Source organism: Phodopus roborovskii, unplaced genomic scaffold (genome assembly GCF_943737965.1).
Source record: "Phodopus roborovskii unplaced genomic scaffold, PHOROB, whole genome shotgun sequence".
NCBI lineage: Eukaryota > Metazoa > Chordata > Mammalia > Rodentia > Cricetidae > Phodopus > Phodopus roborovskii.
Genome location: NW_026126448.1, coordinates 15189748 through 15208710, shown reverse-complemented (window position 1 = coordinate 15208710; position 18963 = coordinate 15189748). Strand labels below are relative to the sequence as shown.

The 18963-nt window shown below is 41.1% G+C and overlaps 1 protein-coding gene across 2 annotated transcripts; it reads right to left on the bottom strand.

The window, feature by feature from the left end:
- Positions 1 to 2215: 2215 nt before the first annotated feature.
- Positions 2216 to 16861, bottom strand: Sfpq (splicing factor proline and glutamine rich). Of its 2 annotated transcripts, XM_051188822.1 has the most exons (12): positions 15895 to 16861; positions 15109 to 15297; positions 14510 to 14811; positions 14316 to 14411; positions 13126 to 13322; positions 12937 to 13021; positions 12536 to 12653; positions 11846 to 11891; positions 11647 to 11768; positions 3231 to 3275; positions 2654 to 2739; positions 2216 to 2299 (listed from the first exon to the last, which is right to left on the bottom strand). In XM_051188822.1, the coding sequence occupies exons 1-10, from the start codon at positions 16708 to 16710 to the stop codon at positions 3252 to 3254; spliced, it is 1995 nt and encodes a 664-aa protein (XP_051044779.1). In that variant the 5' UTR covers positions 16711 to 16861; the 3' UTR covers positions 2216 to 2299; positions 2654 to 2739; positions 3231 to 3251. The 2 variants fall into 2 exon arrangements, with proteins under 2 accessions (XP_051044779.1, XP_051044778.1); XM_051188821.1 differs by lacking the exons at positions 2216 to 2299; positions 2654 to 2739; positions 3231 to 3275 and adding an exon at positions 7939 to 9364 and having other exon boundaries at positions 15895 to 16818.
- Between the last annotated feature and the right edge of the window lie 2102 nt (positions 16862 to 18963).

Here is an 18963-nt window from a genome sequence, read left to right as displayed (position 1 = left end):
TCAGAATTGGGGGCTGGAGAGAAGGTTCAGTGGTTAAGAGCTCTAGTTGTGGCAGGGCAAGTTGGTACACTCCTTTAATCCCAGCACTCAGGAGGCAGATGGATACATGTGAATAACTGAGTTCAAGGCCAGCCTCCTCTACAGTGCAAATTCCAGGAAAGCCAGGGCTACACAAAGTAACTGTGCCTTTAAAAAAAAAAGCTCTACTTGCTCTTGCAAAGGACCCAGGTAAATTCCCAGTAAGCAGACAATATTAACTCTTTGAGAAAATTATGACCTCTAAGATATCCATGGCACCAGGAACGCTTTTGAGTCATGGCTAGTCTGGAACTATGTAATCCACCTGCCACTGCTTTCCCAAGTGCTGCCCGGAACAAGATAAAAAGTAGCCTCTTTAGGAAATGGGAGGGATGGGTTTAAAGGGTTTGTTGCTCCCAGAGTACTTTTTAGTTCCCAGCACCCCACAAGTAGCAGATGGCAATCCTTTATAACTGCACCTCTAGGGATCCAAAGCCCTTTTGCAGCTTCCTTAGGCAACTGAACATATATGGCAGACACCAAAACAAAAATGACAGAACCTTGCTTTGCAGCCTAGCTTTAGGAACCTGTTTAAATGGCCAAGCATTAATGTGTGCTTGTTTAGATAACAAGTCAAATGATTGCACGTCTCTATCCCTAACAATGGAAGTTGAGGTCATGTGATGTCTAGGCACTGTTCCCAGTCACTTTTTAAGGTAGGTAAATTCTCCACCTCAGAGGATAAAATTAAAAGCATGCACTACCAAAACGCCTCCTTTGCTGTCAGTGCTCAGTGGTTTCTAAGAACCAACTTTTCTTGTCCCCACCATCTCAAGTATTAGGACCTATGTTGATACAAATAGTCAATTGTTAGTTTTTAGACATTCCTTTTGAGTGTTGTAGTTGCTAGGAAAACTTGGCAAATATCTGTCTCCCGAATATAATTCAAGTTTGTTCTGAGTGGCCACACATTTACCAATAAGTAGTTAAGATCTTTTCAGTACTCTTTCCCAGCAATGACATTTTTACAGATATTTATGTGAAACTGCAGCCCTACCTGGAAAAGGACCAGTTTTAAGTGCGCCCTATCTAAATTCCCCGGAACTGTAGGTACAGGTACCTAATATGCTGGGAACTGAACCTAAGAACAAAACATCTCTTGCACCCAACACTGACCCTTTAGACTTTATAATCTAAAAATAACTGAACAGCTTTGGTAGCATGTTGATGAGGGGCGCTTTTTAAAATAACCTACCATTGGATCTGAACATGTCTTCTTGAATTTTGTGCGTTTAAAATAACATTCATGTGCATGCTTTGAAATAAGCACTCACAGCTAACTGGCAAAGCTTAAGTCCCCATGTTTTTGAGGTAACAGTAGTCTGAGTACCACAGCAGTGTATCAGCGAACAAAATTGTCAGTTCTATCCTTCTGCCATGTGGATGCCAAGTAAGTCAACTCAAGTCCACTTGGCTATCTCTCAGACCTAAGCCATTTTAGAGACAGGGTTTCTCTGCATTGCTCTGGAGCCTATCCTGGAACTCACTGCTTAGACCAGATCTGCCTCTGCCTCCAGAGTGCTGGGATTAAAGGCACGCACCACCAATGCCCAGCTCTAACCCTTTTTCCAGAATGTTCCTCTGCTGAAATTCTTATTTCTTCCTTTGTTCGCGTTACCAAATTAAAGATTTTTCTTATTTTTGTCCTATGAGACAGGGTCTTACTAGGTATTTCAGGGTAAGTTCAGACTAGACTTGCCTAGAACTCAAGAGACCTGCCAGCCTGGCTAAAACATCTGTTAATTTCAGGCATTATAAAGAACTTTGCTGGGACTAGAGAGATGGTTCAAAGGTTAAGAGCACTGGGTTCACTTCCAATTTTAACTACAGGCTGACATCCTCACTCAGACATACATGTAGACAAAACACCAATGTACATAAAATAACAAATTTGAGAGAAAGCTGTGCAGTGATGACACCTGAAACTTTAGCCAGGTAGCCTGTTCTTTCAGCACCAATTTTAAGACTTCATTGGATGTTCTTATAACCCCACTAAGCCCCAGTCTGACCATGCATGCATAGAACACCAAATTTGAAAACTTTGCTACCTAGATTTAACTTTGGCTATACAAGCAGACAAATTAAAACAAAACAAAACAAAAAACCCCATAAAACCCTACTTGAACAAAAGACAGTCACGATTTTAAAATATCTTTATTAAAAGGCAATAAGTTCATTCCTCTTTCTTCTTGACTCATTTTCTGATACAGCTCACTTGATCCTGTCAATTAAAAAATACGATTAATCCAAAAGAACCAAGTATCAAAATTTCAAACATTAATTTTACAAAGCTCTAACGACCAATTTTCCTAACTTTGCTAATCAAGGAATGTGGTTAGTGGCAGTTTTATAGTAGCAAAGAGCTACAAGGCAGTTTAAAATGCTGGGTCGGGGTATAGGTCAGTTGGCTGCTGGTGTCTGCCTAACAGCTTTCCTGAAATGCTTGACAATTCTCTGTACCACACACACACACCAACTCTGGTTACAACCTCCTGTAATCCCAGTGCTCTGGAGATAAAGGAAGGAGGAGCAAAAAGTCCAAAGAAACCTAAGCACATATATATATTTCACTTACCTAGTCTTTTTCATGCTAAACATGTGGCTTTCCTTCTTGGCTGGCCTGTGCTGTAGGATGTCTTGAGGACAAGCATCTTATTTCACCTATAAAACAAAATTTAGATAATTAAGTAGCCCATACATTTTAGTCCATGTATTTTTTATTGGTATTAATAAAAATTGGGGGGACAGGCTCTGGATAATTCTTACAATAATTTAAAAACTTATTTTGGCTTTTCCTTTTTTATTCTTTTTTTTTTTTTTTTTTTCCCTCTTTCAAAAGAGAGGGTTTCTCTGTGGAGCCCTGGATGTCCTGGAACTAGCTCTGTAGACTAGGCTAGCCTCAAACTCAGAGATCTGCCTGCCTCTTCCTCCCACGTGCTGGGATTAAAGGTGTGCCCACCACCACCCAGCATAAAACTGTTCTTAATGTTTGTGTTTTGTGTGCTACCATGGAGGTACTAAGAATCAAGACAATTCCTAACCTTCCACTAATACTCAAAAAAGCTAAAATTATATCTTCTTGCATTTTTCAAGAATCAAAGAATTTTCAGCATCAAGCCAAAGATAAATCCCCCATTTCTAAGGACACTTACTTCAAATAAAGACTCCAAGAATCAGCCAACATCAATCACTCTCACCTAAAGAATAATAAGAAAAAGTTAATATGAAAGACAAGGGTGTAAGATAAAGGCTTGAAAAATGCTAGTTAACTTCCAAATTTAAAAGAGCAAAATTCCAGAGATTAAAGACTGGAATAAGTTGTAGCATTTAAAAAAAAAAAAAAAAAAAAAAGGAAGAAACTTTATGGGGGGAAATCTAAAATTATTCTTTATGTAAGTAGTATGTAGATGACAGAATTAGAATGAAAACTATCTTCTTCAAAATGCAAAAGCCTCTTTTCTATTTTCACCAGTCTGAACACAATGAAGTTTGACTGCAACCCAAAATATACTATCCCTTATGTGAAGGTATGTGACAACGTTGACCTTACTAGGCTAGCTCTATTCAACATGCCTTGCTTCCCAGTCAATTCGTTGTGTCTTTCATTCTTAGGTAGAATGAACCCCAGGAGTGCTTTGACCCTTTTCCCACAGCACACAACACTGCAGTTCTTTACCCTGCAATCCTATTATGTATTTGCCTCAAACCTTGTCCTCCAAGTCCTCACTGTGTTTTAAAGTTAGGGCAGGGAAGCTATGCCTTATTGGAACAGCAAGGAAAGTTTTTCTGAGGGATAAGTCAATGGCCTTCACTATATACCTGGCACAGTACACAAGAAACAGAAAGCTCAGCCTTAAATTCAAGTTCCAGGTTTTTCTTCCTCCCTGGATTATTACTGCCGCAGATATAAGAATAGTTCTCTGTTGCACATGGACCATCCATAAGGGATACTATATCGTTTTGCATTCTTTCCCCATTCTCTAATTGTCCCTATTCTATGTCCAGGCCCTTTTCACCTTCATTTTTTTTTCTCCAGCACTGGTGTTCAAAAAACATTATTTTTATGGTTGGTTGTTTGCCAATAACTGTTGAGATTTCCACATTTGCATCTAAAAAATTGCCAATCATTATCTAGCAGCAATGACAGATAAGGAGCAGTTAAATCCTCAGGATTCTCTCCCTAGTAGGGAGCCATTTGAGTGAGAACTGCACTAGCTAGACAGCACTGAACATTATCAGCTAAAGCCAAAACCAAAGAAAAGGCCCAGAACAAACACCCCAGAGCTCTAAAACCTATCCAAAATCATTAACACAAAGGCAGCAGTAAATGCAGGACTGTGGATCATGTCACTGCAGCTGACAATGATTAACAATAGGACACATGCACCCCCATTAACGTTAAAGTCCAAAACTAATCACACGCATCTCTTCATTAGAGAGTGAGAGTATGCATTGCTGGTCGGCTGCAAGCAGCCTTGTATCAAGAGCTCCCATTGCATCTCTTTCATCTTTCTGAAAGCACCGGGATCTGCTCCAAGGGCCTAACAGTACGATAATACATTCTGGCATCACACCTCTGAACTTAGGGTTTTATTTAAAAACTAATTATTTTGGTTGCAACAAGATTATGAAATACAATGCGAGCACCTCAGTATATAGTATTACTGGAACCCATTTAATTCCCAGCTTTTTTGAGTGTTTTAAAACCCCGATATACTCTAAGATTCACAACTTACGCCTGCATACAAATTGAACTAGCAGAAGTCTACTGAAGTCAATGGTTTCTCATTCTGAAGTACAAGAGCCTCATCTTAAAGCAGACCAATGAATGGGAAAAAAATAACCCCACCCCAGTTCCCTAAGCCCACATGTTATATCAAGTATATTCTCTGCAAGTTGTTATTGTCCAGAAGAAATAAGCCTGAGCTCTTGTTAATACTCAAAATTGCTAACTGAGCCACGGTAGCAAGCATGTACTACCGATTTAATAGACTATGACACTGCAATGCCCCCATCAGGGTTCTAGGCAGGTTAGTGATACTCATGTCACACTGTATGATTTGTAGCATATAAGGAGCTAAGTCACCATTGCTTTCATCAATCAGTAATCACAGTTGTTTGCTTGGAGTAAATACAAATCTGCCCCACCATCTGACTTGCCTGACCAAAAGCAAGCCATTTTCCTTGATACAGTGAAAGAGAATTCTCACAGTCCTAGTTTTCAGCGGCACGTATGCAGAATGAACCAAACTTTCCAGTTACAGAGCAGAAAGCATTATGAGTGAAGCTGTTTTCTCATGCATGCTACCTAAATGATAAGGTTAAACTGAACTGAGGTCTGGAACAGTTGATAGGAAGAAAGCAAACAAAGGAAAATGCTCTGAATGCTCATCTTTCCTGTGATTACTAAACATTTTTGAATTGTAATCAATCACATCCCTAAAACTAGGGAACAAAGTTCAAAGAGCTACTCTGAACAAATGCACTCATTCTACAGATACGACGAAGTCTTATGGTGGGGAATGATTCCCAATGCTTTCAACTGTAGGAAGTCAGTGTTTCACACTACGTTCCCCCAAGTTTAGAGTATAAACATACTCAGACAAGCCACATAACTTGAACTATTTGTAAGATTCCCATTTAAGTAAGCCCAAATCAGTAACAAAAGTGTTCCCTTGAAGCCCATACCCGGAAAAATTTGATCACATTACAAATAGAAATAAAAACAAATCCCAGAAAAAAAACAACCCCACCCTGTGTCATTTAGTTTTAAATCACTCATTTTGCAAAACAATTCTCAAGATTGCATAATGAAGTTAGACATTGCTGACCGATGAGAGGTCAAGTTTACTATTAAGGAGACTAAGTATCACATACTACAGTCTTCATCAAGGTGCTATGAGCACCCCACGTTAAGTATGGTTTGTTCCCTCCCAACCACCAGATGTGTTCCATTTTATCTTCAGTTACATGTGTAACTAAAGAAAACCACAAAACTTCCAAGACACACAAGAGTTTGCATTTTCTGAGATCTCCAACAACACTGAATTCTTCCTAACATATTACAGATCTAACCCCAGACCCAGATTTTGAATTAACCTAGCTTATCATACAAGTATCAGGTGCTGCACTGTAATTTCACTGTCAGAAGTGTGATGTCAGAATGCCCACTGAATAAAAGCACATAGCAAGTCACCAAGTTAGATTATATTGCTTGTTACCTACCTGTATGCAGTCGGCAATGAGAATCTTGGAGCAAGCAGGAATACTACATCCGGGTCCTAATGTCCATTGCCATTTGCGGTACTACGTTCCTCACAGTTACGCACTGCAGAAATGCTGGCTAAATGCAGTTATGTAGCAGGCCACTACTTTAATAGTGCACAATTGCAGTCCAAGAACACCACAAAACATTCCACCACAACTTTGTGGCTTGCCCAAGCCAAGTACCTAAATTTTTATCTGCCATGATATGCCACTTGTGAAAAACTGCACAGGTGTAACATTACAATTTTCCCAGATTATCTGCTTATATTAGTGGTACAACACACATAAGAGTGGTGGGTTTTGAAGTACTTCGGAATGTAATGTTCTAGGAACAAAAGAATATGGTCTCACCACATAATGTATGTCAATGGGTTCAGCTTATAGCATGCCTGTTAAATATGTATTACTGTCTTAGAGAATGAAACTTTAAAAGGAGAGCATTTTGTAAGTGTACCCTATAAACAAATTTTTGAGGAAGTGAACGAAATAGGGGCAGGTGATTTCCTCTATGAAAAAATGTCTGAAACACATCCTGTATCTTCCCCTCCCAACCCTAAGTTTCCTTTTTAGCTTTTGTTTCAACTGCTCAATATGATTTAAAATTCACTAAAACAATCACATGTAAGACTTATTGAAAGTCTCAGTAGCTTACAACCCTTGGTACACTGACCAAAGTCAATGTTGGTTGACACTATGCAACCTTATCTGCTAAACACAGTTAGCAACTCTACAGCCCACAATGAAGGCTATCAAAAGGCACAATTCTCAGGAAACTATCTTTTAAGCATCCTTCAGCTCTCTTCAAAAGTATACTACCACCAAAAGCTTATTTTAGGAGTCTGTGCCAGCATCCCTTATAAAGAAAGGCATGTAATCTGAAAAATAAACTGAAACATTAATTTTATAGGCAGATTTTTCCCATTTCCCCTCCAGCCCCCACCCACATTCATTCACCCTCCATGGGTGTCCCATAAACACTCCTCAATTTTCTCATTGTATAATGGTCCCTACTATACAATTCAACCAAATAAGCTCCTTTCAAATCCAGACCTTTGTTTCAGTACAGAAAACCTCCATGAATCACCAATTATTAACTTCACTTGGGCCAAAGCTTTCTGATTGCTAAAATTATGATGGAACTACCTACTTCCAAGTGTACTGGTGAAGAAAAATGAATGTATTTTTTAAGGAGTTTTTTTTCCCCCTTAATGCACCATATACCTGTCAGTTATAAAACCATTTGGTGACATGCTTCTTACAATCTATGCCTGTTTTTTTTTTAAATTACGATTATTTTCCTATTCATGAAGCACTCAATTGTTTCCACAAGAGGTCTACTTTTGTACTCAAGCACAATACTCAACCTCAATCTCAGCCAAGTGATTTAGAATTTCTTTTGCCAATTAGCACCAAGGATAGAGGTGAAAAGGATGAAGACATTCCATAGTGAAAGTTCTATAATGTATAGACTTGAATGGAAATGTAACTAAAAACAGAGCCAAGCCATTCTTACTTTACATACTGTAACAAGGTTTTCCTCTTTAACATATTTACATGGAGGGGGGAAATCAAGCTCCCATTATACTCATAGGCAACAGTAAACAATCTACTTTATTATTATCAAGTCAGAAAGTCTCTTGTTCTAATGAAAGGAAATTCAATGAAGTTGACAATCAACTAACATCAAAACACCCCCAAGCTTACAGTGGGAGGCAAAAGTATTTATACTATATAGCCTGAGCAACTCTCTCCCGGTTTAGTGCTGCGTTAAAAAAGAATGCTATAAAAACAGGTCAACTCCATAGTGAGAATGGTTATTGGCAGGCCTACTTGGTAACAGTCATCACTAGGTCTTAAAGAGAACCAATAGACTTTTCAGACTACAGATTTTGATCAATACAAGTAGCACAAGGAGGTGTATGCTAAAGAGAACATAAGGCTAAATCTACCTTATTTATCATTAACTAACTCTTAACTCTTCTCAACTTGAAACTTCAGACTAAATCCCATCTTTTAAATCACTTAAAGTAATACATGAAAAGGCTTCATGTTTAACAATCTTTAATTCAAATGCAAAAGTTCAGTACAAGCCGATTGTAGGGCTTGGGATTCATTTGTTTAAAACAAAACAATAGGGGAAATGCAACAAGATGATCTTTCCATTTTCAAAAGCTTTCAAGGAAAGGATCATAGATAGGGCCATAAAGGATCCTTTAACCACCCCCTTTCTCTCACTACCAGTAGTTTATACCCATTCCATAATCTTAATACATGTTCCTGAATTAAGATTAACAGTTCAACTTTTCTAACATAACCATTTAAAAATGCTTATCACCAGCTTGCTTCCTATAGTGCCAAACAAATCCTAACTATTTCAATATGCATTTTTCTTTTAAATGGGGAGGAGGGGTGTCATTTGTAGAAAGCAATACTTAGCCTCCAGATACATTTCCCAGAAATGGCATATGCCACTCAAAGGCCTAGACACGCTCATGCTTTCCAAGTGGAATACCTAGCCTAATGTGCATAGAAGCATGAATGGCAAAGTTGAAGATCAGTATTATAACTATTTTTCTATTTATTCGAAGCACAGTAAAAAAAAATGGTACACTTTGGAAATTCAGTGGCACAACGTACACTGCCATTAACTTGAGAAACATTATACAGTTAAAAAAAAAAAGTAAATAAAAAGAAATTTTTTTCTCCTGTTTCGAACACTGCGTTACATAATTTTACCTGCCCAAACAGACCATTTACAAATATCAGGTCAATAAACTGCTAACATCCATAAAAAGGTAGCTTTCTTACTAAAATGCAAGAATTTAAAAGTGGTATCTAAACAAGAAAAGACAAAAACAAACTGGAATGAAAGCCTAGATATCTAAAATCGGGGTTTTTTGTTTGGCCCTTCATACTCTTCTCTTCCTCTACCATACCCTGCTGGAGTTCCAGGCCCCATTCCTCTAGGACCCTGTCCACCCACAGGACCCGCACCTCCCTGCCCAAAGCGCTCAGTACGCTATTGGAACAGTAAATTAACAGTTCATTAAATGTAGTTGATGTCCATGTGTGTTAAGTAAATATTTTAGAAGGTTCCGTAGTCAACGTTCGTCGATACAATCACCAATGAGTCGATCCACAGGTACCGGGAACATAGAAAGGAAAAAAGGGTAATTTGAAAATTAGTTTACGATAATACATGCCTTGTGGTATGTTCCCACTTGAGCCATTCTCATACACCTGTTTCAAAGAATAGATCTTCCCTGTAGTGCTAAAAAATTTAAGAATTAGTGCAGATGTGAAAACCCATTCCAAAATGAGTTCTAAGAAATTCACATCAGATTAATCCACTGAAACACTTGTCCAGGTATGAACAGAAAATGATCTCCAAGCCTAACAAGCCCAATCAGACAAAAGTCAACTCAATGAAATGACAAAGACCTACTCACCAGTTAGTGGCATGTGCTGCATAAGAAACCTTGTGCTTTTCAAGATCTTAACACACATCTGCAAAATTGCAGAAATCTTAAAAAGGTTGGGATGAAGCTTAATAAAATGCTACCAGACTACAAAAAGAAAAAGCACAAAAAACTAATAGATTTTTACTTAACCGGCACAGTAACTTGATCAAAAACTCATGTTGCCACAGTCTCACAGGCATTCCACACTTCAGAGCCATCACTATAAACCAGAGACACTTACATGCACAGTATGTTTCTGCATTGTTACAAACACAATACACAAGCCCACCTACTTCAAAAGTCCAACTTTCTCTTAGTTTGGAAAGTGCACTATCACTTTGTTATGATTCCACGTTTTAGGTTATCTCCCATAACAGCCTATTACCAAACTTGGGTGACTACTCAATCATAGTTTTAGGTACTGTCACTTTAAAACACAAGTAAAATAAAACCCACATATCCTAACAGCAGAACCCTACAGACATTCCACTTAAAATTCTACTCAAAATAACCCAGTTACTGGTCATTACTCAAAATAAATAAAAATAAAGATGACACCAGGCTGTCCCTATAATTTCAACTTAAAACACTACAGGAATACTCAAATAGACTACTCTGAATCTTTTACTCTTGAAAAATCTTCAAAACAGTATGTCTTCTACAAGAGCTAAAAAGTTTTATTGAGGTTTCAGAGTTATATTACAATAGCTAAGGACTTAGGAGATTTATTCAATGTATAAACCTGTGTCTAGACACAGAACCTAAAGAACACATGTCAAACTAGTTAACAAATTTGATATATATACCTTGTGTCTTCTAGAAAGTATGTAAAACCAAAATGTTAATTTTAAGTGCAATTTGATGAAACCTAACAGCACTAAATCCAACCATTTATAATGCTAAATTAAAATTTCCAGAAACCTTAGACAGGTTTTAAATGAGGTCTCACTAAAACTATGAATTCCTATGTAGAAAATAAATCTTATGAGCTACAAAATGCAGCTCCTTTGTGACAAAAGCCTATATGTGAATTATTTAGATTCAATTTAGATACAAAAATGTTATTCCCACCAAAATGCAGTTCCTAAGGATCTGTAAAGCCCTACTACAGCCACTCATAGCAAAATTCACTTTACTATTATCAAGCACCTGACAGGCTATCTCATATAGATAAAAGCATGATTGTATCGGGGGTTCAGAACAAATGCACACATCTGTATGCTTAAATAGAGTTTTGCTACCCTGTAGCAAAGTAGAATCAAGTTTATTTCAGATGTACCTACAGAGAGACCCAACAGGTGGGAAACGACGAGTCAAAACACTAGACAGTTCTTTTTCATGGGCTAGAAATAGAAACCACAGCCATTATAGGTCAAAGTCCTACCTGCCACTCTAACATGCTTAAGGTTACAAGCCATGAGTCTGATTCCTACTTATGGCAAATACCAGCTCGGAAGAATGGCACTATGCCATTTCTCTCACTTGGACGAAGAAAAACCATACACAATTACAATTACCTAACATCTAAAATTTGGATTTGCCATGCACTGGAGGTTCAAAAGTGCAGACAATAAAATGGAAAATACCTATCTACTTATTGCCAAAGATAACTCCACATACAGCAGCGTTGACTCCTTGTTGGCAACCAGATCTGTTTAGGTCACCACACATAGATCTACATTGCCAAAGTAGTCCTCAGTATTACACATATTTACAAGATGGGGGAACTAAAAGTCCAGTCAGCTACTTTAAAAAGAGAGAAAGAGAGAAGGGAAAAAAAAACCACTCAAGTCATGAAATTAAGGATTTCCTTTGTACTATGTCCCACAGGATACATTACCATGTCGCTTCCCATCATGGAGCCACTCATGGTTGCTGGTGGGACTCCAGGGTTGGCTTCATAACCTATGCCACCACCACCACCTAGAGGTGGGAATTTCTGGCCTCCTGAACCATAGGGATCTAGGAAACAAAGATAGTGGTTACAACCAACGGATACTGTGCTTTGTGTTGATGCCTTTAATTGAACTCTCACTTACCTCCCATGTTCATTGTACCACCGCCCATTCTCATGTCTCTCTCTCTCTGGGGGGAGGGAAATTAGAAAAATAAACTTACTTATACATGAAACATACAAGCACTCACATACAAAGAAAAGTTCAACACAAGGAGTTTATCCAGGCTTGGTTGGACACACTTGTATTTCCAGCACTTGGGAGACACAGAGAGGCAGACCACTGCTTGACACCAACCTAGTGTACATAAGAGAATCCAGGCCAGCCAAGAATACATAGCAAGACCTTGCCTCAAAACAAACAAACAAACAAAAAAAACAAGGAACAAACCCAGAAAACAATTCTAAGTTCAAAAAACATGTTTTTCTATTTTATTGGTATTCAAGTGTTCTGAAAACTGGCTATACTCTCAAAAAGAGAAAACAAAACCTCCATGAAGATTCCATGGTGTGGCACATGCTTTTTTAATCCCAGCACCAGGAGGCCAAGGCAGGTGGGCAGACCTCTGCATGTTGGTAGAGGCCAGAGCTGTTACACAAAAGAAAAATAACAACAAAACCAACCAAACAAAAGCCTCCATGACATTTGATCCAGTGAGATCGGTTATGGTTAAGAACCACATAAAGAAAGACAGCTGTACTGAAAGAGATACATTTACAATGAGTACATTTTATGCTAATCAGTACCTACAGGCTCCACTAACACAGAACTTACTGGGTCCATGTAGCCCATCCTGCTGTAACTTTCTTCTCGCTGGCGTCTCATTTGTTCTTCCATCTCTCTTTGGCGAATCATCATCTCTTCCTCTCTTCTACGTCGTTCCTCCTCTTGCCTACAAATTTTATGCGTATAAACCTAAGTGTCATCTATATCCTTAGAGTTTGTATGTGAAAGGATCTCAAATTTAAAGGGCCAGCTAGTGCCATACACCAACACCTTGTTTCAAACTATTTGAAAACACTAGTAGTGGTGGTTTGGCTTACAAAGTGTAAACTATAACCTTCATAGTCTACATGACTACAGACAGCAGCATGCTGGCAAAAATGAGCTTTCCTAATGCAAACTTGCACATCTTGTCTATAAGGTGGAAGTAAAGGCTGAATTTAACACTATACCTCAACTGCATTTCTTTCCGTTTCTGCATTTCTTGACTGTGAAGTTCTTCCATGCGCCTCAATTCTTCCTGGCGTCTCATCAGATCTAAACAACGGAATTAGTATTTTTAGGTTCATGTTCACGAGGCTCTGGACACACACACACCAGACTGATCATTATTAGTAAAACTCTTGAGGGTTTTTTTTCACCTTGGCGCAAAAGATTTGCTTGATGCTCATGGTAGGCATCTTCCATTTCACTTTCCAATTTATCTTTCGCATCCTTCATGTTTTTTTCAACTTGTTCCCTTTGCTGTTTTTCCATTTCATCCAATGACTTCCATCTTTGAGAATATTCATACTCAAATGTGCCATGCTGAGCAAAACGAGGAGGTGTTTCTCTCTCCCTGACAACACAAAGTTTATATAAAGCCAATTTGAGAATGTAGTATTTCCTGACTTCCTTAAACTAGGAAGGAAGGATGGCTCATGCACCAGGCAGATCTGAGTTCTAAGATAGCCAGGAGGACTACAGAGAAACCCTGACTTGAAAAACCTTAAATACCTGTGTGTTAAAGCATTTGTATAAGCATGTAGCATAAATGTACAATGTCCTGGATTTGATCCCTAGCACCAAGGATGGGCAAAGAAACACAAGACATGGTTTCCCACACTATTGTGTTGTTTTTAAGGCCTGCAACTTGCAATCTCACTGTGGAGCCCTGGCAGACCTGGAACTTGCCTCTTTTGCATATGTAACCATCAATTATTTACCTACACTGTATCAAATCAAGGAATAAGTTATGATATAAAATAAGCTAGGAAGGTATGATGATGTATGAGTTCTAAGCCAGTCTGGTCTACAGGGAGACACTGTCTAAATTTAAAAAATAAGATGATACAGTAACAGAAAGGTAGGTAAGAAACACCACCTTCCCCATTTCCTATAGCCTATTCATCCAGGCTTATTTTTCCCACCAATACCAGGCAGATCTCACGCAATTTAAGCACTATCTGTAACACATCTGAATGTATTTAACCAAAAACTTCAAGTTCTGCCTGAAGCCAGGTCGATACCTGGGTTTGAAGCCAGTCTGGTCATTTACAAATCAAGTTTCAAGATAGTCATGGCTACAGAGAAACCTTTTTCCACAAACCCAAAACATTCTGTCTGTGCAACAGATGTGTATTAAGTATATTTAACCAATACTGTAAAACATGTTCATAAAACCTGGCTTGATGGTTCACAATCCCCCCCGCACTTGGGAGATAGAAGTCAGGATTTGGTCAGCCTGGCCTACATAATGGAATTCCAGATCCAGATATACCAGACTAAAAATTTCTTAACTTCTATAAAATTACTAACTTGTCTTTTAGAGCCCCAAAAAGCTTAATCTTACTTTTGGTACATTGGATTCTTCTGAGCCAGTTTTTCAGGAAGACCGTCTTCGTCATCTAACTGTTCAAGAGGTTCCACAATGACTGGGCGAGGAGTCCTAGTAACAGAAATGATTCCTCACCTTAATTTCCTTCTACCTTTATAGTAAATATCCCCTCTAAATTATAAATTTATCAGAAACAAAAGACAACTTACGTTGTCAAAAGGAAAACACCTTCACTGCATCTTTCAAATGCTTTTCTTGCTGCTGGCTTTGAAGCAAATTCAACAATGCCTTTCCCTGTAGATCTTCCACGATCATCCACAATTACAACAGCCCTTTCAATAGGACCAAACTGGCTAAAAGCCTCTTCCAACAGTTCATTAGAAACATAGGGCGAAAGATTCCGAACAGAAAGGGCTGCAGCATGTGTGGCAAAGCGAACCCGAAGCTGCCTACCTCTCATGGGAGTATCATCAAGCTCAGCTTTGGCTATCTCAGCCAAGGCTCTAGATTCCTGTAAATATGAGAAACATTTTAAACAACCCCAAATTTAGCTAACGTCCAGTTTGTCATTCATGCCCCTTCCTATTCCTATAGTTCAATTTAAGCACGCAGACCCTCCCAACATGTCTTTGCAACTCTGCCCCAATACAAACTATACCGATCTGCATCGATGATGGGAAGAAAAAAAATAATTTTTCCCCATTTTAAACCAAGCCTTCAAGACTTTACAGAAGAAAAAGGAAACCCAAACACTTCCCTATTATGTACGTGTATATTTAAAAAAAGAAAATCAACCAAATACACTCACAAGTTTAATGAACCCGAACCCTTTGCCTTTGTTGATAAAAACTTCTCCGGGTTCTCCGTATTTAGCAAACAGTCTTTTGAATTCATCCTCTGTGATATCAGCAGGTAGGTTCCCCACAAACAAACGACAGCGCTGTGTGTAAGTTTTTTCTCCAGGCCTCCGCAAGAGAGACAAGTTGGCTTTAAATCCCTAATGAAGAAACTGTAATTCAGACACCAAAGCAGAAAACAAAACAAAACCAATTCGGGCTGTCACAAATGGGCCACACATCACCCCTAAGTGACGATTTTCCCCCCATACAGACACTACCAAGTTGTACCATATTTGGGGATCCAACAGGATCAACTAAATCAACATCAGAAAGCCGTGATCTTACAAAGTGCTTTAAACACACCCGCCTTCATCAGCGAATGCCAATCTACAATATGCTGACGTCAACGAATGGATCCAAATGGATAAAACGAAGACGGGAACCGCACTAAACTGCCCTATCCTCTCCAACAGCACTGAAATGCACCAGCTCGGTCGCACGGGACTGCCAGCTTCCAGTAGCCCCCGCCGAGCCAACAGCTCGCCTCCCAAAGAGTCCTCCTGCTGGAAAGCCAATCCCTAGCCAACTACTCTCCCCGCCAGGCGTCAGCCCCGCCTTTGCGAGCATGCGCAGGCGCGCTTCCGGCAGGCGACAAAATGGAGGCCTGCGCTACCGCGGGCGGGGGGGAAAAAGCCGAGAGTAGGAAGGCGCCGCCATCTTAGAGGAACGGACAGCTCGCTCGTGCACCTACTCACCTCCGAGTCGGATATCTTCTCTTCCGTGCGGGGTGCGGGCCCGCCGGGAGGGGGTCCCTGGTGGTGCTGCTGGTGGTAGGGCGGGTGGTGCTGGCGGCCCCCGCGGGGCTCCCCGCCACCTCGGTGAGGTGGCTTCGGGTGGCCGCCGGGAGCGCCCATGCCCGGGCCGCCTCCTGGCTTAGGCCCGCCGGGCATCTTGCCGCCTTTCGGACCGCCCGGGCCCGGGCCTGGGCCTTGCTTAGGCCCTGGGCCGGTGGCGCCGGCGGGTGGAGGCGGAGGTCCACCGGTCTGTGGCGGGGTCGTCGAGACTCCGCTGCTCGGCGTCGAGGGCGGCGGCGGGCCGGGGGTGGTGGAGGAGACGGCGGGTGGCGGCGTCGGAGTGGGCCCGGGACCCGGCGGGGCGCCCGTGGTCGGGGGATTGGCGGGCGGGGCTGAGCCGGCGGGCGGCGGCGCAGTGCTCACTCCGGACGCAGAGCCGGGGCCTTGGGGGACGACGGGCTTGGACGAGTCCTGCGGCGGAGGCGGGGGCTGCTGATGGGGAGGCTGGTGTGGCGGCGGCTGCTGATGCGGTGGGGGCTGCTGTGGCGGAGGCTGCTGCGGCGGAGGCTGCTGCGGCGGCTGCTGGTGAGGAGGCGGAGGTGGGATCGGTGGCTTCGGGCCGCCAGGGCCCGGGCCCATGGGGCCGCGGTTCTGGTTGAGGCCCATGCCAGGCGGCGGAGAGCGGAAGTCATGGAGGCCGCCGCGGCCACCGCCTCCTCCACGCCGATGAAAGCCGCCACCGCCACCGCCGCGACTCCGGAACCGATCCCGAGACATAGCTGCAGTCAAGGGGCGGTTGAGGCAGAAGCGGAGAAGTTGCTCGGGGAACGTGGATGCCACCTTGCTTCGTACAAAATGGCGGACGACACAAGCTGCGCGCCGCCTTTGTCCTCTTCTTAAATACGCCAGTTCGGCCTGGCCCGCCTTCCCTAGATTGACAGATCTGTCAGCCAATAGCAAGTGTAGAACTTGATGATGAAACCTAAATTTTCCCTATTGGCTCCTTAGAGAGAAGCGGGAGGGAAGAAGGGGCGGAGGTTTCCATTTGACCTATGAAGGGAGGAAGAGTTGTCTATGCGCCTCTGTGATTTGTTGGAAGAAATTTGAATGGGCATGTCTTGCAACTTTCCCGTGAAATCAAATATCCAGGGCCCAACAGCTGCCTATAGGAAGAAAGAGCTTTTTCTTTTTGTTTCTTCTATTCTTTGAGCAGTCGCTATACTTGTCCAGAAAAACATGTTCACTGGTTCAAAGTTATAAATTGAGTACCTGCTGTCTGACTCTAATCTGTGCCGGGCCAATGAAGCAAAATCCCACAGAGTTTAATTCAAAGATTTTTACTTCATTGAAATCCCAGCGGAGGCTAGCAGGATGGCAAACACAAGTGAGGCCATCACTTGGAAAGTGGCAAGTATAATGATCAGGGGTTCAAGTTTATCTCTACATTAGCAACTACGTTCAGTTAGAAGCAGCTTGGGCTACATGAAACGTAAAAAAAGAAAAAAAAAAAAAACAGCAAAAATAGCCCATAGAAACACAAGTTTGTTGTACTATAAAACTTGCCATTAGGCTTGAGAAAATACAATCTTTGTCCAAACTGCAAACTGTACTAGAGAGCCGAGGACATAGCCTTTAGGGTTATAGCATGCCTGACATGGAGAAGGCTAGTTTAATTCCAATATAAAGTGAGAGATGGATTACAACTGCATGTTTGTATACAGTAGTAATTTACAAACACAAATCATGGGAGAGGAACATGAGTTTTTCTGTTTTTGTTTTTTGTTTTTTTGATTTTTTGTTTTTTGAGATTTTCTTTGTAGCCTTGGCTGTCCTGGAACTTACTCTTTAGACCAGACTGGCCTCAAAATTCAAGATCTGCCTTCCTTTGTCTCCCAAATTCTGGGATTAAAGGCATGCAACCACTAGGTCGACTGAGATATATTTTTTATGCCCTCTACTTAACACTTTATGAACAGATAAGGGAGTTTAAAAACTAGTTAGCTGAGAGCCAGGGATGGTTCAAGCAACTTTAATCCCAGCTCTTGGGAGGCAGAGGTAGCTTTATCTATGTGAGTTGGGAGCCCAGCCTGGTCTACATAGAGAATTCCAGGACATCGAGGGCTACATAAAGAAACCCTGTGTCAAAAAAAAATAAATAAATTGGGTGGGATGATGCTCTGTGATCCCAAAATATAGGCAGTTAAAATTGGAGCCTCAAAGCCTGCATCATTTACATATCATATTCCAAGTCAGCCAGGGCTACTTAGACCCTGTTTCAAAAAGCAAAAGATACAATAGTATATATATTAGGTTGGATGTGCTATAACCTCAGCACTCAAGGGGCAAAGGTAGGTGGATTTCTGTGAACTGGAGGCCAGCCTGGTCTATATAATGAGTGCCAGGCCATCAAGAGCCACATAGTGAGACCCTGTCAGATAAAAGACTTATGCAGGGTTGAGGATATGACTCAGTAATAATAATGTGCTTGCCTAACTTGCAAGCCCTTTAATACTTTGAGGCCTTAGATTCAACCCTCAGCTCCACAAAATCTACATTTTTTACAATATTAAGGTATTGATAAGTATCAATATGAAAACTACCAGTTGGCAGTACCCCTTTTCCTTCAAAGTCCCCATGCCCCCCAGTGTTGGGCCAGCAAGATGGTTAATCACATACAGGGTCCTACTGCAAAGCTTCATGATTTGAGTTCAATCACTCAGACCCACGTGGTGAAATGAGTCAATTCTTGCAAGCCAATTGTCCTGACGACTACATATATCCATTAACACGTGCCCACAAATATGCATGCTCATGTACACATGTGCCCACAAATACATATGTTCATAAGAAAACTCCCAGTTGCCAGATGGTGCTGCATTCCTTTAATCCCAGCACTCAGGAGCCAGAAACAGACAGATCTCTGTACGTTCGAGGTCAGCCTGGTCTACAGACCAAATTCTCAAAAAATAAAAAACAAAACAAAATTCCTAGTCTTTCCTCATACTTTGAAATTCAAAATACCAACTGCTC

Bases quoted from the DNA above. Each gene is read 5' to 3' on its own strand.
- Sfpq (XM_051188821.1), bottom strand. From the start codon at position 16,710: ATGTCTCGGGATCGGTTCCGGAGTCGCGGCGGTGGCGGTGGCGGCTTT. The intron at 14,812-15,108 runs GTGAGTGTATTT...TCATATTTACAG, and splicing joins GGTTCGGGTTCATTAAACTT to GAATCTAGAGCCTTGGCTGA. The intron at 14,412-14,509 runs GTAAGTTGTCTT...TTCTGTTACTAG, and splicing joins GGTGTTTTCCTTTTGACAAC to GACTCCTCGCCCAGTCATTG.